This window comes from Bacidia gigantensis, assembly GCF_019456465.1.
Source record: "Bacidia gigantensis strain McMullin 20006 chromosome Unknown contig_134, whole genome shotgun sequence".
Taxonomy (NCBI): Eukaryota; Fungi; Ascomycota; class Lecanoromycetes; order Lecanorales; family Ramalinaceae; genus Bacidia; species Bacidia gigantensis.
The window spans coordinates 102,606-126,454 of record NW_025408593.1 but is presented as its reverse complement, the minus strand read 5'-3'; the positions used below and the strand labels follow the sequence as shown (position 1 = coordinate 126,454).

The 23,849-nt window shown below is 49.0% G+C and overlaps 6 protein-coding genes across 6 annotated transcripts; 3 read left to right on the top strand and 3 right to left on the bottom strand.

The window, feature by feature from the left end:
* Positions 1 to 2,715: 2,715 nt before the first annotated feature.
* KY384_001777 (uncharacterized protein) lies at positions 2,716 to 5,373 on the top strand (the record flags this gene model as incomplete). Its single annotated transcript, XM_044810304.1, has 8 exons — positions 2,716 to 3,658; positions 3,718 to 3,786; positions 3,837 to 3,970; positions 4,111 to 4,508; positions 4,567 to 4,591; positions 4,788 to 4,939; positions 5,003 to 5,149; positions 5,223 to 5,373. 8 exons carry the CDS (start codon positions 2,716 to 2,718, stop codon positions 5,371 to 5,373), a joined length of 2,019 nt encoding a protein of 672 aa, XP_044672278.1.
* Positions 5,374 to 8,651: 3,278 nt separating this feature from the next.
* On the bottom strand, positions 8,652 to 12,418 carry KY384_001776 (uncharacterized protein; the record flags this gene model as incomplete). The annotated part of the gene is made up of 2 exons (XM_044810303.1): positions 8,652 to 10,638; positions 10,767 to 12,418. 2 exons carry the CDS (start codon positions 12,416 to 12,418, stop codon positions 8,652 to 8,654), a joined length of 3,639 nt encoding a protein of 1,212 aa, XP_044672277.1.
* A 404-nt stretch (positions 12,419 to 12,822) lies between these two features.
* KY384_001775 (uncharacterized protein) lies at positions 12,823 to 13,923 on the top strand (the record flags this gene model as incomplete). Its single annotated transcript, XM_044810302.1, has 2 exons — positions 12,823 to 13,241; positions 13,287 to 13,923. The coding sequence occupies 2 exons, from the start codon at positions 12,823 to 12,825 to the stop codon at positions 13,921 to 13,923; spliced, it is 1,056 nt and encodes a 351-aa protein (XP_044672276.1).
* Positions 13,924 to 14,372: 449 nt separating this feature from the next.
* On the bottom strand, positions 14,373 to 18,263 carry KY384_001774 (uncharacterized protein; the record flags this gene model as incomplete). The annotated part of the gene is made up of 2 exons (XM_044810301.1): positions 14,373 to 16,547; positions 16,605 to 18,263. The coding sequence occupies 2 exons, from the start codon at positions 18,261 to 18,263 to the stop codon at positions 14,373 to 14,375; spliced, it is 3,834 nt and encodes a 1,277-aa protein (XP_044672275.1).
* A 345-nt stretch (positions 18,264 to 18,608) lies between these two features.
* On the top strand, positions 18,609 to 19,718 carry KY384_001773 (uncharacterized protein; the record flags this gene model as incomplete). Its single annotated transcript, XM_044810300.1, has 2 exons — positions 18,609 to 19,027; positions 19,079 to 19,718. The coding sequence occupies 2 exons, from the start codon at positions 18,609 to 18,611 to the stop codon at positions 19,716 to 19,718; spliced, it is 1,059 nt and encodes a 352-aa protein (XP_044672274.1).
* A 931-nt stretch (positions 19,719 to 20,649) lies between these two features.
* KY384_001772 (uncharacterized protein) lies at positions 20,650 to 23,615 on the bottom strand (the record flags this gene model as incomplete). The annotated part of the gene is made up of 6 exons (XM_044810299.1): positions 20,650 to 20,981; positions 21,355 to 21,409; positions 22,044 to 22,355; positions 22,406 to 22,899; positions 22,951 to 23,209; positions 23,613 to 23,615. 6 exons carry the CDS (start codon positions 23,613 to 23,615, stop codon positions 20,650 to 20,652), a joined length of 1,455 nt encoding a protein of 484 aa, XP_044672273.1.
* Positions 23,616 to 23,849: the final 234 nt, after the last annotated feature.

The window sequence follows — 23,849 nt, the reverse complement described above, 5'->3', positions numbered from 1 at the left end:
GGGGTCGTGGTGCTGATGGGAGGTGAAGAGGGGGATACATAAGATGATGCAAGGGGAGAAGATTGTAGACTATAGGGACAGAGGATGTAATAATGTTTATGCTTGAACTTCTGTCCCTTTTCTGCTATTGTCAAGAAGTGTGCAATATCCTGGGGAAAATCGGAGCGTCGGATCGAATTCATCTCAAGATATTCGAACACATAATTTTGAAGAGGCTAGCATGTTTTGAGAGCTCAGCCTCATTGCAGAGGGAACGTGGACTGCTGGCGACGATCGTATTAACCGATCACCATGAAGATCAAGCAATGTACTTATTGTAAGGCTGACCAAACTGCAGCCATTTAACCAAGGTACTTACAGTAGAAGGCCCGACGATCTGGAGCTGGATCGCCTACAAGTAACGGCGAAGCTTCATGGGCTTTGTTCTCTCAACGGCAGGAAGCCCCAACAGCACGAGGCTCTATGAAAAGGGTTGGGCAATACAAGATTGGTGCATTTTCCAAATTGTTCATAGCAATATTGAATAGCAAAGAAAACACCTAAAAGCTGAACCCAGCATCGTCTTGCGAACATCTTGGACCTTAGCTCTTTGTGCGAGGAATGCTTTGTTACGAAACATCGTTTCATTTGACAGTAGGTCCTAGATACTTGCCGCATTCCCTCTTCGTTGATGACATCTCTGGTTGTTCGTCTGCTAAAAGCTGGTGTCATTAAGTGCTGGAGATCTCGTCACGGTTTGAACGATTTCGTGAATGCCACAAACGTCATAGACAACCCAAGCTGTGTACAAAGATATGCTGAGACAAAGGCACATAGGTTGGACTTGCCAAGACTGTGAAGAAATGAATGAATGGAGACTGTCACCGGGAACGAATTCTTAGCCCAAACTGCTCTTGCTCTTACTTTGACATCAGGGCCATACACTGCGTATGCACGAACATGTCTTTGATCCATGAAGGTTCCCCTTTTTGGCCACCACTCTAGGTAGTCGGATTTGTCCGATAGGCTAAAGCATCTTATAGAAATCATGCGAGACGCATTCGCGGTCCTCTAGTACAAAGATGAGCAACCGACCCTGCACTACACTTCACTATGATAAATCACAGACTAAACCACGCACCACATCAGGAGACAGCTTGCCAACGCAGGTGCCAAAGATAGACCATAACATGAACATCAAGCAGATAGCATGGACCCTTTTCAAGCACGAATCTTTGATGATGAGACTGCCTGCGCCGTGTCTCTGGTAAGGATTGAGCACTACGCAGTCCATGATCTCCGTGGCATCTGACTGTTCTATTCTCCTCGCTCGCCAGATATAGAACATTCCCAGGACTATCATCGATCACATGGTATTATTGTTCGAGTACTTGGGCATGGTCTTCGGTGACAGTTCTATATTTCAACCACCATTCACGAGCAACGCCAATCATTGCCGTGAAGTTGATGCTGACTCCGTGAATAGATTTGTTTGTCCATCTGAACGCAAATGAACGGCGTCGACGAAGAGTGTCAAAAAGATTTCGATAACCCGAGTGGAAAAGCCACAAATCGCCTAAACTTACACAGTGAGCACTGTGCCTCTATTCTAGAGTCTTGGCAGGGCAGAATTCGAGCACTGGCTCGTGCTTTACAGAGCTCGACTTGGCAGTGAGAACTATAGCGGATGCTCCATCTTGCTGTCAGCCTGGTGTTCTCTTCATATGGCCAATCACTGTCCAATCGGAGCTTTTCCCTACTCCTCGTGCCTTACTTAGCACATCTGCTAGACTCGAGAGAGCTAGCATTCGGCTAAAATAAACGGCTTATGGTTGAAACGAACTAATTATAACGCTGCCGTCGCCTTCCGTCCTTTAATTCCTCCTCGTCGTCAATCATCTTTCACCCCGCCCATCTAAATCACCTCACGTGCAGGCAGCCCTATTTGAGGTTGCAATGAGCAGCCATGGTGGTAAATATAATGCACTTGAGGTCGTTCTCGCTTGACCTGTGCAATCAGCAAGAGTCTTGGCCTCGTGATGGGGGCTAAAACATGGCCCTTGGATTGCAGCTAGATTGCGGCAAGGCATTTCCACGATGAATGCTTTCTTGTTGAACGGCCCACTGAGGCGTTTGCCAAGTGGGCCTAAAGACGCCCGCAAGAGATCGGTCTATTGACCCTGTTGAAATGACGTTCGTTAGTCTTTGTGAAGACTGGCATTATTGTGCAAGAGGGGATGTTAAAACATTGGAGCCTTCCTAGAAACATTCATTATCGTACTCTGGCGAACGTGCTTCAGTTCAACCAATTATATAAATGTACTCCATTCGGCTTGAGTCTCCACTTCGATGTGGGGAAATTCAGCCTTCACGCATTCCTTTAAAGAGCCTTCTTAATTGATCTGTTCACCTTTTCACACTCCAGAGCAACCCTTACTTACTGCGCTTTTCATTATGCCATCCAATATTCCCACTTACCAGGCCTTTGCTATTGCCCTGTTTCTTCTGATACTGCAGAGTTCAGCCCTCGAACTCCAAGAAGTCCGCCCAAGAAGCCTTCATGGAGTAGGCTCGAAATGGCTGGGGAAGCGAGACAATTCCGTCTTCGACGTGAAGAGCACAGAGACATTCTTATGGGGAGCCGAAGGTAGGATATAATTCGTTCCGGCCCTTTGCATAACGACTGAGCAAGACTTAGAGGGATCGGGAGCTACGCTTGGGAACTTAACAGTTCAAATGCCTGCCGATCAGGAAGGCATTCTATCAATGGAGAAATTCGACGGCCTGATCGAACACGCAGAATGTAATCAGCAAGGCTTAGTGCTAACATTCGAGGACGACTCAGCCTTTACATATGCTCAAAAGGTCTGGGACTGGGTTAATGGCGCCGACAACCATACTTTCCTGATGGTCGCCGGCAAAGGCGACTGCGGCGATAATGATCGTAGAATACCGTATTCTATCTCATCAATCGCATACGACGTTGCGCAGAAAACAGCTCGCCTTACTGGAAACACCGGGAACTGGAAGGACCTCATCCACACCTATGAGCTCCGCGTCGGCAAAATCTCATCTCCAGACGACGTAGGCTTGAAACGTCGTGACTACACCAAGGACGCCTCTTTCGATTTCAACCAGAATTTCGACACGAAAGTCAAAGTAAAGACAGGCCCAGTATTCGCCGAGCTTGTCTGCGATCCTTGCTACACGGCGGGTACTCTCGACATGGAACTCATCATCAAAACCAAGTTCCTCGTTCCTGTCGATCTTCAATTTCGCGTAGTCCCCCATGGTCTCAAATCCCACGCCAGCTTCAAGTTCGAAGTCGCAAGCGACTTTGGTTCGAAGTTCGACGGAGGCGATAAGGTGTCGCTGGCCAAGATACCGCTGGCTGGTGTTACGATCCCAGGAGATATCCTGACCATCGGCCCGGTGATTGACGTTCAGGCTGGGATTGAGATTACTGGGTTCGAAGGTGGTGTGTCGTTCCGTACTGGCTTTACGGGGTCGTTGCCGGATAGTGCTATCTTGAACGCAGACTTGCTTCATCCGGACAACAACGAGTTTTCTGGGTGGACGCCGAAGATTGATACTGAGCCACTAATTGCACAGGCAAGAGTCGCGGCCTACGTTAAGCTGTTTCTTGATCCTACTTTGGCGTTGGAAGCTGAAGCACTAGGTTTGTTTTCCTTCAGTTCCTGTGGGTTTGAAGAATCTCGGCTGATGCGTTCACAATAGGTATAGGTTTCGAGACAGGATTTGACCTAAAGTTCCCTTTCGTTGAGCTAAGAGGAGAGGCGATCGTGTGTGAGTATCCCATCACCTCAGGCGACATTCGAAGTGCTAAGACCTAGTAGCACCGAAAGGGGGTGCGTGCAAGGCTGGCGATAGTTTTGACTCAGCCTTGCGACTGCGGACGTCGTATGGCTTTGAGCTGAAGTTCACTGCTGGCAAGATCAATGGCGAGCAGCCTGTCAATGTTATTCTGGGGGTTAGTATACGGCATCCTTTCTTCTACGCTCTGTCTTCAAATAATTCCGAGGCTAAATATCCTTCACTATATCTAGACAGCATCCTTTCCCATCGGCGATCCGTTGTGCCTAGGTTTCAACCTCGACGACCCCGTTCCAGGCAGCCCCAGCGCTTCTGCGCTCCCCTCGGCAACAGGAGGTACTACTCCAGTCCCTTCCGGTGGTGGTAGCACAGGCGCCAATACTTGCACCGCAAACGGCAAGTCCGGAACCTGCATTGCCACCGCGAGTTGCAAGACCAGTGGCGGCGTTTCTACGAAGGGACAATGTCCTAATGACCCTGACGATATCCAAGCAAGTCTACCATCTCCAACCACAATCAAAAATCACTAACAAATACAGTGCTGCACCACCACATCATCAGGTCCATCTGGAGGCACGCCAAATACTTGCACCGCCAATGGGAAGTCTGGAACCTGTATTGCGACTGCGAACTGCAAAAGCACTGGAGGTACATCTACGAAGGGGCAGTGCCCTAATGACCCAGATGATATTCAGGTAAAGTCTCTTCCTCATATTTTTAGCTCCTCGCATCAGCAAATACTCATCATTGCAGTGTTGCACTACGAGCGCATCGGGAGGTACACCAAACACGTGTACGGCAAACAGTAAGGCCGGGACATGTATCGCTACCGCAGCTTGCAAAAGCTCTGGTGGGACGTCGACAAAGGGGCAATGCCCTAATGATCCGGATGACATTCAAGTCAGTGTCTCCCTTCTCCACCGTTTTTCCCTTTTCGAGATTCAAACATGGGTCCAATGAATATTGACTCTTAGCTTAGTGCTGCACCACTGGCTCACCTTCCACAACGCCGAACACTTGCACTGCCAATGGAAAATCTGGGACATGCCTTGCAACTGCGTCTTGCAAGAGCTCGGGCGGAACATCGACGAAAGGCCAATGTCCCAACGACCCTGACGATATTCAGGTCAGTTTGCTCTCTATCGTCCGAGACGACTTCCAACGACTGTTTAACTGACCCCTGTTCTAGTGCTGTACCACTGGCTCACCAGCCACGACACCAAACACTTGCACAGCGAATGGAAAATCCGGGACGTGTCTCGCGACAGCGTCTTGTAAAAGCTCGGGCGGAACATCAACGAAAGGTCAATGTCCTGACGATCCCGATGATGTGCAAGTCAGTATATATCTTCCCCACTCCGCTTCTTCCAATCCAAACTGGTTCGTTGGCCTACTGACCCTTGATACAGTGTTGTACCACTGGCTCAGCTCCCACAAAACCAAACACATGCACCGCGAACGGCAAATCAGGCACCTGTCTCGCCACAGCAAGCTGTAAAAGCACTGGCGGAACATCCACCAAAGGACAATGTCCCAACGACCCTGATGACGTCCAGGTAGATCTCCTTCCCTCCTTCCCTCCTTCCCTCTGGCCCCTTCCCCCCCTCACCCTCCCCCTCCACATAAGCAGCATCCCACAAGTCCTAACTAAAACACGAACAGTGCTGCACAACCGCCGCGCCAAACACCTGCAAAGTCAACAACGACGCAGGAACCTGCCTGCCCACTGCATCCTGCAAATCGAGCGGCAAAACGTCCACGAAGGGCTATTGTCCCGATGATCCTGATGACGTGCAATGCTGCACCACGCCGACGTGCAAGATCGCCGACGGTACGAGCGGGACATGTATCTCGACCGCCGATTGCGGGAAGAAGAGTGGTGGCGGGAAGTCGACGCCGGGGTTTTGTCCGGGGGCGGCGGATGTGCAGTGCTGTACTTGAGTAAAAAGGAATGAGCGGCGATGATGTTATGAGAAATGAAATGAATGAGGAGATGTGGTTCATGTATATATATTGTTAGGAATGGCGGTGCACAGCTATCGCTTTCTGAGCTGCTCGTGTTGTCGCGCTGCCTCGCAACTCTCACCTTTCCCTTTGGGGTATCAGCACTATAATATCTTCACCCTTGCAGCTTTATCAATACACTTCCTCCATCCCCCCCCCCCCCTCCCCACCCCCTCCTCGACCCCCAAGAAGTCCACCGAAATGTCTGCAAAGGGGAAAGTACGTTCCCCCGTCAAAACAGCTGTTCTGCGCGACGGGGGCGTTCGTGGCGATGGAGTATTCGTGCTGCAGACAGGTGATGGAGGTGTTTAGTGAGAATGGAGGGGGGGGAGGTGGGGGGGAGGTGAAGACACTTGGAGGGATGGGGTGGAGGTGGATGTGTAGGTTGAAGGATCAAGGAGAGGAGGTGGGGGTGAGATTGGTGCTGGGGGGGGGGAAAGAGAACGAGCGGCGAAGTAAGGGAGGAGAGGGTGTGGTACTTGTGGGGGAGGAGGAAGGTGAGCAATTGGGAGGGTTGGCATAATGAGAGGTTTTGGAGAGATGGTAGTGGATAGAACAGGTGTCGTGGGAGCGGTGTTTTGGTTCTTAGTCAATGAGAACCCTCACCGGCTCGCTGTCGCTCCGCGGTGGCAGACGGACTCTGATTCCTGCACGAAATAGATTTTTGTGCTTTGTTTTGTCTCAGCTAGAGTGGATGGGTGGATGGGGCGGTCGAAGACATCGCGTCTCACCCGAACCATAAAAATAGATGGATCTATGCGCACGCAGATAAAGCCATTTGATAGGTAGCGATTGGCGCTCTTTCAGAAGACTGTCATTCCCGAGGTTGTGAATGCACATGAGAGAAGGGAGATAGTGTAGGAGGTCTTTGCAGATCGAAGTGTGTGCTTTGCATGCAATAATCTTCCCATTCATCTCGACACGACTGACAGGCAGACAGGCAGTCAGTCTCTTACGATGACAGCCCTGCTCAAACCCCTCTTCTCCTCTCCATCCTCACCTTGTTAATCACACCCACCATCTCTCAACCCACAATTAACGCAGTGGCTCCTATATCAACGTAAGCCATCCCTCACCCCTCCCCTTCCCCTTTTCCCTCGCCTCCCATATCCAGCAAACCCCCACCATAACCAACCCCTCTCCCTCCCAGTACCCCATCCACCCCATCCCTCCACTACGAATTCGAGCCCATAAGCTACGACAGAGGCGTCCCCCTCACAATTCTCACGCCCTTCCTCTCGCACCAACTCTCCATAATGCAGAACTCCGTCGCGCTCTTTGGCTTCGACGCCTACGTGCCGCACATCCCCTACCACGACCATTCCGCCCAGCTCTACATCGACGTATTTGGCTCCGAGGCCGGCGTCCGCTTGACGTGGGGGTTGATGTTGGAGATTTTCACGTATTTGACGGGACAGGTGGGGACGGGGACGTTGCGGTCGTTTGTCAAGGGGGGAAGGTGCCGAGTATGCGGGTGGCGGTTTTTGAGGGGACAGGGAAGGGGGCCGGGGCGGGGGCGGGGGTGCAGAAGGCGAGTGTTTTGTGGGGGAAGGCGTGGGAAGGGGTTGATGTCGGTGTGGAGGGAGGGGGGAGGTTAGTTGATGAGGTTGCTCTCTCGGGCGGGTTGAAGGGAAGACAGGAGGTGAGGCGAGGAAGTCGGAGAAGTGGCTGGCTTATTGAGCATGTTGAAACCTTGCTCATAATCTGATGTCGAGGTTCCGCGTCCAAAATGTTTATAAATCTAGAATAGCCACTCTCTTTGTTCGTTTTTGGTGCTTTTGCCAGACTTGCTTTTATGCTGGTGAGGATCGTTTGGAATGGAGAAATCCTGTGCCTCTAGATTGACACCTCAAACCACCAACATCCTAGCCGATGCAAGCTTCATACTCTACATCATCAAGCAACACCAAGGATTCCTGCCCCTCTCGCTCTCCCATTCCATTCCGTGAACCCTCACGTTCATTCTTACCAACCCCTCCAACCCAAAGCCTCATGGCTTGACGCTCCCCCACTCTGATCCTCCGAGATACTTTGTTATGCATTAATGGCCGCGAAAGCCCACTACTTTGTCAAAGATACTGTTCAACGCCGCGCTTCGGCTTGCGTCTGATATTGGTAGCCTTATGACCTCAAGCCATGGATCTATAGCTGACGTTGCTTTCAGCTCAACTCGAGCGTCATTTTGCGTTGTGACCGCGTGAGATTGATGCCTCATCCGACCATTACCGAGGCAATGTCGCAGAAAACGAAGGCTCTGCGGAATTGCTGTTGCATTTAGTACTGGTCGGCAAAGAAGAATTGAAAAACTCCTCTAACATCAAACTTTTCCGCGTTTGGTCAAACAATGGCGTTACAGCGATGATGCAATTCGATAGAGTGGTGTTCAAGGCTTAGCAGTTCAGCGGTAGCTAGTGAGGATAGTCTGCGTCTTGGGTCCTCCAAGTCCGCATTTGTGATGACGCATATACAAGTATTTGATAAGGTGTCGCTGCCCGCAATGATGCTCAAATAACCCTGGCGACTCCATGGTGTAACGGAGACTTCGATATCTGAGTTTATACTTTCTCTAGGTGATCCTTGCTTCTCTTGCTATTCACACAGCCCTACGGCATTGATGTGGTGTGTTATGAAGGTCAAGTTTGAATGGTTGGGCCAAGTTCTCATGTAAGAGCGTTTGCTGACAAGATATCATATCTTGAAACTTCAACCATGTGTGATCACTCAATGGCTTTCTCTATTCCCTAGTAGCAAAGCACAGAAGCAGGATGGTGCTCGTCGTAGGCGAGGAATCGATCTATCCAGTCATCCAAGGCTTGTACATCATCTTGTCAAGCTTAAGAATCCCCATAGAATTTAACATCCGGATTGTCTGGAGTAATGAGTCCTCGTTCTTCCAAGAATTGTCTGCGGTCAATCTCGAAGCGCAACATCTGACCGTTTTGGTAGGCAATTGCTATCTGATCGCCTCTCGCAGCCCACACTCTTGTACAAGGCAGGTAATCTGTCGAAAACCGAAAGATGGGCATGTTCCCGCACAAGACCCAGCTCCCCTTGACATTGAGAATGCCAAGATCTTTCACGGTATATCTCTCACTGTTCTGAAGAATGCTTTCAGTTTCTATGACACCAACGCTTGTGGCTAAGTGGGTGCCATCCGTCGAAAAGTGCATCCACCATACGGGATATTCCGTATCATCAGTCGCAACGTAACTGGATCCAATGTGGTCGATGCGACTCCCAATACGCTTTCCAAACATTCGAGTCGGTCTCATAACCTTCTGCATGTCCCACAATCTAAGGCTTCTGTGCTGACAACCAGAGGCAAGGCGTTTGTTATCAGGCGAAAATGCTAATGCACATGTATCACCATTGTTGCCGATCAAACTTTTGAGAAGCACACCAGTCCTACTATCCCATAGCTTGATCTTTCCATCGTCCGATCCTGAGGCAAGCCATTTACCGTGGTTGGAAAACGCAACAGCTCGTATGCTTTTTATGCCCATACGGGCGTTCATGATTTCTAGGATGAGTTTTCCTTTAGCTCTGTCCCAAATTCCTAGAAATCCTCGAAGGCCTCCAGTGCCTATGCGTTCGCTGTCATTGGAAAAGGCTATAGCCTGGAGCCCTTCAACCGAGCCACGGCTCTCCACATTTTGAGACCATTCTGGGCGCGTATCTTTTGTTCGAGTGTCCCATAATGTCAAGGATTGCACACGAGATCCAGATGCTATCCAATTTCCATCCAGTGAAAAGGCCAGGCCAATGATTGGTTGCGCGCTCTGTTGTATGTCACTCACGCGCGACTCAGTCCCGAGGGCATAATCCCATATCTTAATCATGCCATCCTCAGATGTCGAAGCAACACGTTGGGTGTCGCCAGAAAAAGACAAATTTGTAATCCTGCTAGCATGACTGACACATGTTGTATGAAGCTCACCTGTTGCACAATTCCATAGCTTGATTATACTATCCATAGTTATTGATGCAATGTATTTTGAATCTAGAGAGAACGTGAACATTTCAGTTGCACCTTTGTCATTCCATTGAATTTGTTGTTGCAGACCTTTGGACGTCCAATCCCACAGGAGAATATGAGTATAGAGGCGGTATGTCGCAATCTGCTTACCATCTGGTGATAGTGCAAAGGTGGATATATGAAATATATCCCAAATGTTATCTATCAACTCCATCTGTAGAGTACCCAAAGCAAGATTCCAAAGGTTAAAAGTATCTAGGGAAGTGAGATACCCGATTTGCTTACCATCCGGCGAGAATTGTATTTTGTGCGTGTTCAATTCCGCTACGTCAATTGTAGACTGAAGGCCTCCAGACATCAAAGACCATATCTTGATAGTCTTTTCGGCGCCTATTGATGCTAACAGTGAACCGTCTGGCGATATTGCTATGGTACTGATGCCGTATTCACTGTCAAGTAACAATTTGCGAACTTGCCTTTTTCCAATGTCACATGTCAAAATTGTATTATCATTGCCTTTACATGCAACCCAACGGCCATCCAATGAGAAGATGGCGTCACCATGACCTTCTCCATACGTTTCTGAGCCTTTCTCGACAAAAAGCTCATCGCCAGTGGTGCTGTTCCAACATTTAATGTCATTCGGGGAGGCTCCCACCGACATCAATGTGTTGCCATCTGATGTGAATGATGTACCGAAAATTGGTCTGTCATTGGCAAAAATTGTCTGAAGCAGCGGATCCCAGTCCTTCTGTATGCGTGGGAGTCTCTTCAGCCACTTGGGCAATTGATCAAAGTGACTTTCCCTAATGAGACTTCTCTCGGGACTGAAAATGATTGCAGAGCTGTAAATCTGCAATGGAGCCGCTTTAATTAATTGAAAATGTCGGGATATAAATCGAAGTGCGTCTCTCGTGTAAGCTGTGAGTGCTGGTGATTCCAGAGGCTATTGAACGTAAGGTTAGCGTGTCACCCAGCACCCTCAAATTGGGCTTTACTTGCCTTAATAATGGCTTGTACCGCCTTCAAGGTATCGAGAGCGTATGGTAATTGCAACAACAAAGTCAGACTCTCGAGCCACTCTAAAAGTTTGCTGCGTAGGAAGTTGTCAACCATACCACCATCTTTCACCGCGTCTTCAGCTAATCTTGATGGACCAGCGCTTTCCAGGTGTTTTGCCCACAATGGGCCCGCGTAATTCAGCGAGAGAAGAACGGGATATTTTACATGAGCTAGGTTGTTCCATTCTTCTCCTTCGGGTGTAAAGACTGAGCCTGGCGTCTCTAGGCCTACGAGATTGGGTCTCAATTGCTTGGTTGCGTGAGCGAGGCAATTCAACGCCATCGCACCATATCCGAATTCTTCGTAGGAGTCGAGGAGAGCCTGAGCACTAGGCTTTGTCAAGTAGTCCCGCACAGACTGATGTATCACTTCTATGAAGGTACCATTCAGTTTTATGAAAGAACCGCATCGATCAATAAGCCTCTGGACTGGCATGTCATTTTCCGATATTCCGGTGATGCCACCTATTTCTAACACATTTAGAGGCCTAAATGCTAGAAGTATGACCTTAAGTAGCCGCAGACTGAGTTTGATGTCACTTGGGTTTCCCTTGTTGATCTCAGCTATCATACGATCGTAAAAGTGTTGTAAACCTGCAGGTGAATTTTGGATTGCACTCAGAGCCTGCTCTCGAGGGAGGTCCTCTAGTCTCTTACAGACGAGACTCACCCATAAAAATGTGCGCTCAGCCTTCAGCTGCAGCTGATCTTGTAACTTGCGGCACAATGCAGGACCGTAATGATGACGACGATCAAGATCTACAACTTTCCTTTCGATATAGATTTGTACCACTTGCGCAAGAGCTCCGGAATTCAATTCCAGACTCAAGGGCACCTGATCAGAACCAGCCAACAGCTCCTGCTCAGCACTATCCAATGGCCGACTGGTCAAAAGCCATTTAACCTTTGAAGGCCATTGAAGACCGGATCTGACAAGTCGTTTTAAAAGATCGGCCATGTCTTGGCCCTGGCATTCGTCGAGCGCATCAATGAGTACATACACTTTTGTGCATTGACACTTCTCCAATATCTCTAGGAATACATACCAAAGAACTTGCCATGAAGTCATGTCTTCACGAAAACACTCATTATCAGTATCCCAACGCTCGAGTAGAGAGCTTTTAAGCTCGTGCTGCTGATCCACTAATCGACGAATCAAGCCTTTGAGAATCGACGCAATTGTATTCAACTCGATATTGTTGTTTTGACAGAAGAAGTAAGTCACAACTTCGGACTCTTCTTTTGATTGTGAAAGCTCCTGGATCAAGCACACAGATATCATGGTCTTGCCTTTCCCAGCTCCGCCCTTGATCCACAAGAGACTAACATGGTCGTCATCTCGCCACGCAATGAATTCTCGGCTCTCGAGAATCCAACCGATAGCTTCCTCGACCAATCGACCTTTGTCCTCCCGAAGCCGGTTCTTGACAAGCTGAGGATCTGGACATCTCAAGGCCTGCAGACAGGACTCAATCTCAGCCTCGTTACTTCTATGGATGTGAGATTGAATACGTAGTTCGGAAAAAGATGCGAGATGGTTGCCTGTAACGTTAATGTTTGACATCATAAGGCGCCTTGATTGAAAGGGTCGTGTCGCTTGATTTGCTGCCCGAAGCGTTAGACGAAGTGTACGAACTTTTCAACATTCAACAAACTGACAGAAGCTTGAGCAAGTCTAAAAGGTGAGAAGGACCCGAAGGTTGGAGAAAGTCGGACGATATGCCCTCTTTGAATGCATAAGCGGCGGAGAACGCCATTAGATTGGACGATCTGGCCAATTACAGCCGCTCGGACGCACCATATCACTCGAGTCATACGGTGATAGACATAAATTGCAGCCTTGCACGAGAACAGTCCTCGTACAATTGTCGAGCAGTTCTCGTCTCTTTCTCGGCGAGTCACGCTTCCATGATGGCACCCGATAATACTCGACATCACCCACCATCTCCATAATTCCATAGAGCCCCCATGGCTGAACCGATTGGAATGACGGCTGGCGTGCTGGCCCTGGCGACATTCGCTTTCCAGAGTTGTAAAACACTCCATGACGCAGTCGACAGCTACCAGAACCACCGTTTCACAATCGTGGAATTGCAAGGGGAGCTATGCGCTCTCACTAATTTGCTCCAAAGTATCCACGAGCAAGCCAAACCGTCCGAGCAGACGCCGAGATTTGAGCACCTTTGTGATCCGCTCAATGGATGCGCAAGAGCATGTCGTGATCTGCAATTGATGTTGGAAGATTGCACAGCCCCTTCAAATGGTGGTCGAGACAATTTCAAAGCATGGCTGAACATGCAATTTAAAGGGAAGAAGGTCGTGGAATATAAGCAGCGTATCGCTGGTTACAAGATTACCCTCAGCCTGGCCCTTGATACAATTCATACGTAAGTCTCCCCGAAAGAATTCATTCCTTGAACTCACGCTCAAAGGCGAGAGAACACTGTAACACAAGAGCACCTGACAACGCTCACACAGTCGATTGAAGCCACCCATCAAGAGCTGGAGGGCCAAATATATGACCTCGGCGAAGCCATTAAGAGTTCCGACGAATCGATCCGAGACGCCCTGAAAGCCGAGCAAAAAATACTCCAAGGCTGTCTCAAATGCCTCGAACAAGCCAAAAGAACAGCAGGTGACGCTCCGTCCATCATCAACGTAGAGCGCAATACTGTAGGTAAAAATGCTGAAACCCTCCTCGGCACCGACGAAAAATACAAGAAATTTAATTTAAATTTCTCCGACAACATGCTTGGAGAAGGGGCAAGAGCGGCAGCCGGCTGGTACGACAAAGAAGTGCTCTTGGAGTTCCTGCGGAGTTCTCGAGCACCGGATGTGGCGCGAGATTTCCAAGCGATGCGTGCCCAGTCTTCTGCTGCGGAGAGTGCTTTCGTCCAAGCTTGGCTGAGCACTCAGCGGGGGGAAGGACTACCAGGGTCGACTGGGTCATTCTGGTTGGAGAGCAATCAAGTGGAATCCGCGCCTGATTTCACTGGCCTGCCTGCCGTAGGATCCGTAGCGGAAGATGCAAACCATGTACCGATTTCCCTTGATCGTCCCTCTACATGATGCTGAGTCGTGGAGCTTGGGTAGAGGACGTTACTTGAGACGTGACTAACCGCTCGTTTTGTCTGGTTACTCCTGGGCCGGACTGTGACATTAGCCTTGAATGGGTGACAGAATATATAATTTACCTTGCATAATTGCTTTTTGACTAGCGATGCTAGTAAGACAGGATCCGCATCTCGCTCTCTATGTATGATCTACGATTTTGGATGGAGTCAGATGGTCGAGAGTGCCTGGGAAATGTAGACCCTGCGGCATTGGATCCGACGAATCAATATAGCCGCGCCGAAAGGTCAAAGATGAACGCAGCGCGGTATATCATAATGCTCACTTAGACTTGGCCATTCGGTTGTGTGTCTGTAGCCGTTTGAAGCAACTTTGAATATACAGCGCATGTTCAATTGAATTTCCGTGTCTCACAGTTTCTCTTCCTTGTCCAAAACCTTGGGAGTTCAAACATTACCATATTTCTGCATCACTGGATGCCTAGGTCTATCATCTTCAGGATATCTCATCATCAACTGAGCAGTAGGAGAGATATCGAATGACCGAAGCAAGGCGTTCGTATCGATATCAATCCTCACAATCCGACCGGAGTCGAAACCGATGGCCAATTGAGACCCTCGTACATCGTAAGTTGCATGTCCAAAATCGGACCCGAGCCAGAGCAGGGGCCAGACCCCACAGCAGATCCAACCTCTTCTCACGCAAAGCATGCCTGTGCTTAGTTCCCCAAGGTTTGATGCGCCATGCAAGATGTCTTCAATTTTTAGGACCCCGATGTCTGTTGCAAGAGTGTTGTCTTTTGGGAAAAAGAAAAAAAGGTAGATTGGCTCGGGGACTCTGATCTCGTGGGTGACTGGGGCCTTTTCGCTCTTTCGAAATTTATCCTTTAGTGTCCTGCTCTTCAGGAACTTTTCGATATTCCAAAGTGTGAGTATGTTGTCCGTGAATTTATTCGCTGTAGATGCCGTCGCGATCATAAGGCCGTCCGGCGAGAATTTCATCGCTGTGAAGTGTGCGGGCCCTTTGACAGTGAGGGTCTTTTGTAATTTTCCAGTGACAGAATTCCAAATCTTCATTGTCATGTCCATCGCAGTTGATGCTATCCAATTTCCATCTGGTGAGAATGCCAATTGTGTAATAAAGTCTTCATGGTCAGTCTGTATATTTCGGACGAAAGTACCTAACGCAGCGTCCACTATCGTAATGAGAATCCTGCCTGCCATTGGGTTACTTTTCCGCTTGAAGCTCTCTGGTTTGTCGATGTCAAATTCAACTTGCTTTAATGAGGCCGAAGCGAACAGCTTGCCATCGAATGAGAACGTAACACAGCCGGTAGAACTTGAGGTAGATTGTGATTCGACAGATTTTGTTGGTGACTGCTTGAAGTTGGTCTCTGTATTGTCCCACAGCCGTAAGGCTCCGCTGCGAGATACTGAGAGTATGCTTCTTCCATTGGGGGCGAATGCTAAAGAATCAATGCTCCCATCAATGTTTGTCGGTGTATTTAGAGTCATGCGCCCAGATCCACAGTCCCACAGGCGAATAGTCTCGTCTCTAGACCCGGACGCGAGCTGTTCATCGTTTGGGGAGAACGTCAGGGAGTTGACACTCATGGTGTGACCTGAGAATATCGCAAGGACATGTCCGGTAATCGAGTCCCATAATTTGATCATGTTGTCACCTGATCCTGAGGCTATCATTCTACCATCCGAAGAAAATACCAACGACGCTACATACTTCGGATGGGCGACGAACGTTTTAACAGGCGTGCCTGCGGTGTGATCCCACAACGTTATGAGACCAGGATCATAACCAGAGGCCGAGGCAAAACTTCCATATCTTGGAGAATACGCAATTGCAGTCGCGTACCCTACATCGCCCATCATTGTTCGCTCACATTCGCCCGTAATACTGTTCCAAAGCTTAATCTCATCCCTGCAACCCCCAGATGCGATCTGCCACCCATCGAGTGAAAAAGCCACAGCAGTTAGCCCTGTGGATATGATTTGCACTATCAAGACGAAACTGGTGACATTCCAGACCTTGATTACGTCATCGCTTCCTGATGAAAGGAGTCTGTTGCTGTCCCGTGAGAACTCTACGCTCTGAACTTTCCCGGCATGGCCAGCAAAGATTTTCTTAGTGTAGCCTGCCTCACAGTCACAAATTGTTATGATACCCGAGTCATTTCCGTACGCAAGCCATTTGCCGTCCCTTGAATAGGCCACGGTTAATATTGCAGGCGATTCTTGAGAATCAGTGGAACCTCTGAAGTTTTCCTGTAGAGCACCATTTGCGCTGTTCCATATCTTGAGAGATCGATCATATGATCCAGAGGCTATAGTTTTCCCATCGTGTGAGAAGCTTAGGGCACTGACGCCTCGCGAATGACCTGTAATCGTTCTCAAGAGAGAGTCCCACTGCTCATCGACCATTGGCAACGTCTTTAGCCACCGAGGAATTTTACTGTGATTATTCTTCCTCACCGCACTTTCATGTGGACTGAATAAAAGGGCTGAGCTATATATCTGCAATGGCCAAAGCTTGATGGTTTGGTAGTGTCGAGTTAGAAAACGATCGTAGTCTTGAATCAATGTCGTTGTATCGGCCATGTCGTCGAGCTGTATCTTGTTTCAGCATCACCACGACTGTATTCTCCGAAATCGCCCTTTACTCACAGAAAGTAGATCTCGGACGACTTTCAAAGTGTCCACCGCGCTTGGTAGACTATTTACTATGCTCGAGAATTCTAGCCACTCTAAGAACTTTGTTCGCAGGAAAATCCCGATTGTGCCTGTCCAACGAAGGGCATCGAACACCTTCTTCGTTTTGGCAGCCTGTCCAAGGTGTTGTCCCCAGGACTCGACCGCGTACTGCAAGCTGGCGCCTACTTTCACCGTCTCTAGATCCTCCATTGCAAATACTGCTTCCTTCGAGGCTATGGTGCTGGGTTGTGGTAAACCAACAAAATTGACCCTGAGATTAGGGGCCATTTGCATCACACAGCTTAGTGCTACATCTGCGTGGTCGTAATGTTCGTAGAGATCCAGGTGTCTTTTCCCATTGCCGTCAGTAAAGTAAGTTCTTGCTGATCCGTGCACAAACTCGAAAGAGGTTGTTCCTTCACGGAAATTGATGAACGAACCACATCGATCAGCCAAGATCTCGGTATCGGTCTTTTCGCTCGATAAGTCCGTTGTGAGTCCAATTACAGTGCGCATCTCGAAATTATTCAAGGGCCTGAACGCTAGTGTCATGGTCTTGAGGAGTCGCAAAGATGTTTTCACAAGAGAGGGTTCACCCTTGCAAACTTGCGTCATTATTTGATCAAACATGCCGTTCAAAGTCGTAGGCGACTCTCGTATTGTCGCTAAAGCTTTCCGTCTTTCTATTTTCTCTAAGTTCCGGCAGACTAAACCAACCCAAAGGAATGTGTTCTCGGCTTTGGAAATGAGCTCATCCTCGATCTCGCACCTGAGTGCCGTCCCATACAAGTGGCGACGCTCAAGTCCCATTATTTGATCAGTAACGTACGCCCTAACAAGTGGCGAGATGTGATGCGAGTTAGCCTCCATTGTGATTGATATTTGGTCGGGTGCAAGCAAGAGCTCTTGCTCAGCAATATCAAACGAGCGACTAATGAGTAGCCATTTGATTTTGGAGTTGTTGTACAGCCCACTTCGGACCAGCGCTCTCAAGAACTCTCTCACATTCTCGCCTTTGCATTCGTCAAGAGCATCGATAACGACGTAGATTTTTGGCCGCCTACAGCTTTCTAGCATCTCTAGAAGGATGTCCCAAAGTGCCTCCCAAGAAGTATTATTATTATTGAAACTTTGTGTGTCAGGATTCCAGCGGCTTGCAAGACTACTTTTCAGCTCTTCTTGCTGTTTAGCCAATCGCCAGATGAGCCCTTTGATGATTGCCTCGACATTGTCGAGCTGATTGTTCGTATTTTGACAGAAGAAATAAATCACTGTACTAATTTCTGCCTGTGGGCGTAGAGGACCATCAATGAGATTGATCGCAATCATCGTCTTTCCTTTGCCAGCGCCCCCTTTCAGCCATAGAAGACCAACGTCATCTTTGCTCCACCATTCCAGATAGGACGAATCCCGCAAAATCCAGTCTATGGTCCCGGGGACTACCTTGTGATTGCCGGACTTGAGCCGGACTTTGACACTCAAAGTCTCAGGCCATTGTAGGTCTAGAAGACATCGATCTATATCCACAGACCCAGGGTTGATTGTGTATCTATTTGCATTCACATTGATGTTCATGCGAGAGCCGTCGTGGGCTACATTTGAGTGGATGTTGACATACGTTGGAGAAGCCATATGGCACTCCAAAGGGTGGAATTCAGTTACCAAACCATGGATGTGACCCAGGCGGAAGAAATCTCGAAACAAAGATCACTCAAGTTCGACAACAGAGTGTGCTAATCTGACCTTCGGTGGAAGTAAGGGTAGCTAGCTGTAGCCCGTTGGCGCCAGAAGGGACACTTAGTCCCGAATCCCAGCCAATGGAGGGCTTTCGGACGCAGTCTAATCACCCGAATCACACCGGCGATCCCTCAGCCTGCTGCCGAGCGAGAATGAAACCTGGACGGGCGATAATATGTTCTATTCTCACTTTTCACGAAGTTTCCTCGCCCATAATCTGTATACAAGCGTTGGATTGCGATGGCTGAGACCATCGGTCTTGCGGCGGGCGTCCTCGCACTGGCCACCTTTGCTTTTCAGACGACCAAGGAGCTTCACGATGCACTCAAAAGTTTCCAGAATCAGCGCTTGTTTGTGAAAGGATTTCAAGACGATCTCGACGCTCTCACCATCGTTCTAGAGGCGATTAGTGAGCAGGCTAAATCATCGGAGAACAACCAGAGACTTGCACTTCTGAGCAAGCCCCTTGAGGGATGTCGGACGACTTGCCAAGATATGCTAGAGATGTTGGGTCAGTGCACGAAAGACGCAAAGAATGACCGGCCCAGCTTTCGCGTGTACACGAAGATGAAGTATCATGAAACCGAATTCGATGACTACAAGCTTCGGCTTGGAAGCTACAAGTCGACGCTGGGCCTGCTTCTGAGCATTGTAAAGATGTAGGTTGAATTGTGTCCTATTGACCACAGCTAATGTTGGAATTGTCATAGCTCGGACCAAGCCCTCACCCACGGCCAATTCGAATCTTTGAAGCAGAGTATCGATGACGCGCGCTGTGATCTACAAGACCTACTGGATGACATCGTCGGTATCATCGCCGTAGCTAACTCCTCTGTTCGAGAGGCCCTAGAATCAGACAGAGATCTACTCCGAGAAAGTCTCTCCAGCATAAAAAAAGCGGAGCAAATTGCGGAGTCCGCTCGCTCAAAAGTCGTCGTCGCAGGCAACAGTGGTGGCGAGAACAGTAAGACACTCTTCGGTGGAAATGTAGCCACGCAGGGTGTATACCTGTCGGTGACCGACAACAGAGCTGGAAAGGACGCCATAATGGCTGCCGGCATGCACAGCGACGAGGTTCTTTTGAAGTTGCTCAGTCATCCCAACGCGCCTGGCATTATGCAGAAGGCTCAGATGCAGCAGAGTCTACCACAGACGAATGATCTTGCAGTGCTGCGAGCTCTCGTGGGAGATTTAGAGACTGGAGATGGATCGGATTTCGTCGAGAGTTTTGGTCCAAATTGCAATGCTTCGCCGATGCGGCTCGTGGGACAAGTGGCTCGGCCTGGAGCTCTTGACCTCGACCTTACAGATGCTGCTCCAGCTGAAGATTTGGTCGAGCAACGGATTTGATGACGCTTGCCGGTGCTTGTAGAGAAACTTTTGGCGAGGAAAGACCGTTGGATGGCCGTTTTATTCTCTCTGGTTCCGCACGTCAAAAACCCCAGCGGCCCGTCGCCTGAACCTTGAACTCAAGTGGTATACAGGAACTGGTAGTATTCTTTTGGCAGAGGCTTTGGATTGTGACATCTTGATTGCGTCTCGTGACAACCCTGGAGATCTTCTGGTATGCTTGAAACGATATAATCATGGATATCATTCTACGGTCGTTGCGGTTAATGCATGAGACGAATGACTTGCTCTCACAACGTATATATAATTGCTGTGACATATAATGATAGATGAACGATTTTGGATAGCATTGAAGATCATTGGTTTCTGTGATCTGGTCTTGCTGAAGCGACCTGCAAAAATGAATGAGGAGTCATGCCTGAAATCTACTTCAGGAAGATGCGCTACACAGGGCAGCATTTGAAACATGAACCAGAAGAAGTAAGCGTTCGGAATGACTGCTAGGCAGTGAAGGATAGATGAGATGTGGAGGTGGCCAGCTACTTGATGCGTCGCAATAACCCTGCGCGCGAGAGGTTTTCACCCATGGCAACCGCAAGCGGCGCAAAGTGCGCTTTATTCACGCGATAAGTCTGTGAATGAAGCCAGTGGAAATCATTGGTCTTGGTTGTCCACTAATCATGGCTCGTTTGGCTAAGTACCTAAAATTGCATGCTATGCTTGCATTGAGGGTTGTTCGTGTCTTGTGTGTAGCGTCCAAAATCTGTACGTCTCATCCAGGTGCTGCTCTCAAATATCTTCGACTTATGACTTGCGGCTGTTGATGTAGCTCAAATAGCAATTCCACCCTAGTATATTAATCAAAGTCAGCATAGCTCGCTTGTGAAGGATATGTCCTGATTGAACGATCTTTGTGTCGACCTTCTCCACTTCATTCAAGGAGGCTTGACTTACCTAAGCTGACAATATTGACAACGAATACTCTTGCGTCGGCTGGTACGATGGACAAGTTGATCGCTTGTACTGGCGGCCACAAGATCCAGTTCTTCTTCAGCGCTTCGAAATATTTCTCCCGTAGTGCTTGTTGTGGATCCTTGCCCTCCATGTAGGCCATGCTGGTGAGGAAGCAGAACATGTTGGTTGAGGCGAAGACCGTCTGATCGACTCCTACCCGGCTAAGGGTGGTGATGACGGGACGACCTGGGAAGTTGATGCGACGTGCGAGGAATGAGAACCAGAGGGTAGCTGCCGGACCAAAGACGCCTAGTCAGGATTGTCAGTATGGGTTTCAACGGATGATTTTCAATGCACAAGGATCAACTCATGGTGTGACCGTCTTGAAGAGGTAGAGAGGGTGCGTGGCGGAGCTTATGGTGGAGCGCGCAATGTACGCCTCTTGAAAATGTATCAAGCGCAGGAGCATCACGTACAACCACCATAGAGAGCCATCCTCCCTGTTCTTGCGTAATTGTGCTTCTGGATGCCTACTTTTTCGACGCCTTGTTGCGCCATTACATCTCCCGTTGCGAAGAGGACCTAGTATAGAGCTTTAACCTTAGCATATATCTCCCTTTATTCCTAGCATTGCAACGTAGGAAGCCTTGCGTTGAGAATTGTGTCTTTTTCAGGGACGTACAGCAGTAGTTATGCTCTGGGTGAGCAGTGGCCGGCGGGCCAGCCGAGCTTGATACCTATCGACTTCAATCAGCGATTGACCAAGAGCTGGAAAGCGACGCTGTGAAAAATTTCGGGCGAAGGGACTTACCACCTCAGCATCGTAGGCAGAACAGCGAAGATGGCGTGAACGAAAGGAACATGCGTTGAAGGTGGGCTCAAGGTGAGAGTAGCAGCTTCTGGGTGAGGGAGATATCTAGCGGCTCAGGCGCGCCAATGGCGTCATACTGAGCGCTTGGGAGTAGCCATGGGCACGAGAATGGATTGAAGGCAGATTCAGGCATGGTCAGCATGTAGGCAGGAGCAAGTCTTTAACATGTTCAGGTAATTGGAAATCTGTATTAGTGAGGTAAATAATGTCAGGCGCCCTAACGCCTCTCTGTCTTATCACAAAGCTGTACCCTATCGATCGCTATGACAAAAAACTGTAATATCCCGTCTTTTCCTCTCAAGCCAACGGTTCAAAGCGCTCGGAAAACGAGAAGAAAGATTCAACCACGGAGTCGGAAGTCTCAAGCATAGCCATGATTTCTCACAGATTCCATCGAGGAAGCGAAGTGTCACTTGTTCTTGTTCGTGACTACCACGGCGATAGCGATGATGGCGGCAATGACCAAGATTATTAGTACTGTGTTGCGTTAGCTATGGTACCAAGACGTCGAACCTCAATGGAGACATACTGAAGATACCCAAGCAGATCCACTTCTTCTTCCTCGCAGCTCGTGCCTTTTCATTTGCACCGGCGAGTTCTTGGTCAGCCTTCTGGAGGTTGTTGGTAGTATCTTGCGCTTTCTCTTCAATGTTCTCAACGGCGACTTGTTGCACGATCACAGCATCGTTGACTTGGTTGAAGAGCTCAGTAACCTCAGCCAATGTTCGCAAAATAGTTTGTATTGCTTTATGTCGTCCTTCAACCGCACTCAATGCTGATCTAGCTTCCCCACGTCTATTGGTAGTTTGGAACTTGGAAGAATAAGCTAAGGATTATTGTGAACGACAGGCAGGGCTCTCACGCTTTGTTGAAATACTTTGCCATTACCAGGATCATCAGCAGCCTCGTAAGCTTGTTCCTTTGTCCCTCCTGGATTGGCGATGAGCCATTGTCTAGCATATTGCTCCTTCAATCTTTTCGAGAAATCATTGTTGAAGGCGAAGAATTCCCGGTTGGCTGTCTGAACTTTGCCAGCCACACGCGTGACCGTGGGGGCGTTTCTTGGATCCCCTGATCTTGGGTGTTTTTTTATCCTTATGATGCGGTTGCTGAGGTTTTTGTAAATTGCCATAAACTTGGCAGTCTCTTCCTCTATCTTGTCATTGTACTTGCTAGCGTCCGGGTCACCGATAGCAGTTTCTTGCAGCTTTCGAAGACTTTGGTCCCCCTCGGTCAAACGGGTCTGAACTTCGTTGATGGCGACGTCGATGTCAGCGCATTCGTTGAGGATAGCCCTTGGGTCTGCTTCGAAATTGGGGGCACCATTGAGGTTACTCATTTCTATGCCCGCGTCGTCTGCCGGTAATTAGCCATTGAGGAGCTTTCTGATCAGAACATCCAACTGACGAGTGTTTTGATGTCTACCAGGCTGTGTCCTGTTATTTTGGTTGCCATTTCCCCCGGGTTGATAAGGGCGGTCCCCAGGTGGTCGTTGTGGCGGCGCTGAGTATTGCTGTGGGTAGGGCGCGGAAGTATAGGGAGGTTGGGAATCTTGAGCTGAAGAATCGTGATATGGAGCTTGATGAGACTGCGTGTTGTAGCCCGTCGAAGCGTAAGGGTTCGACTCTCCGTAACGCGATCCACCTCCCCCGTAGTCTCCGTAATTCTGTGGAAAAAGGAGTCAGCCATGGGCTCGCGGACATCTTCGCCAGAATGACAATCCGATGTAGATGCCACAGATAGCACAACGAAGTGCTATTGCAAGCGGTGGCAGCTTGATGGGAGCATTTGTCACTCACAGCCATCGCGCGATTAAATCTCACGTCTACCCCTTGCAGCTCCGCCCGCAGTCCAAGTGAGCGTTCAGTGTTGAAGCGACGCAGGAATTGATGATAGCAATCAGCTTAATCCGAAGAACGCTCAATGATGTATACAAGTGAAGCTGATGCCTGGGACCGGTAAATGCGGATTCAATTGATGTATACTGCTGACTGAGGGCGAAGCAACTTTGCGGGAGAGATTTTGGAACCTTGCGGGCTTGGCGCCGCTATTCTTGAAAAAGATTAGACCATTGACTTCCGCGCTAAGAGAAATTGGCTCGACCGAGGGGACTTTTCTGATATTGTTACTTCCCCAGATTGGATGCCATGAGCTCTTCTGATGGGCTTCTGCTCGACGAGGATCCGTAGATCTCTCCGCTAACTACTAGGTGACTACTGGTGTCATGTTTCTTGACATCGCGAATAAAATTCGAGCGAGCGCAGCTGCCTAAGGTCTGCGCCTCCTGCGGACCAAATACGTCGTCC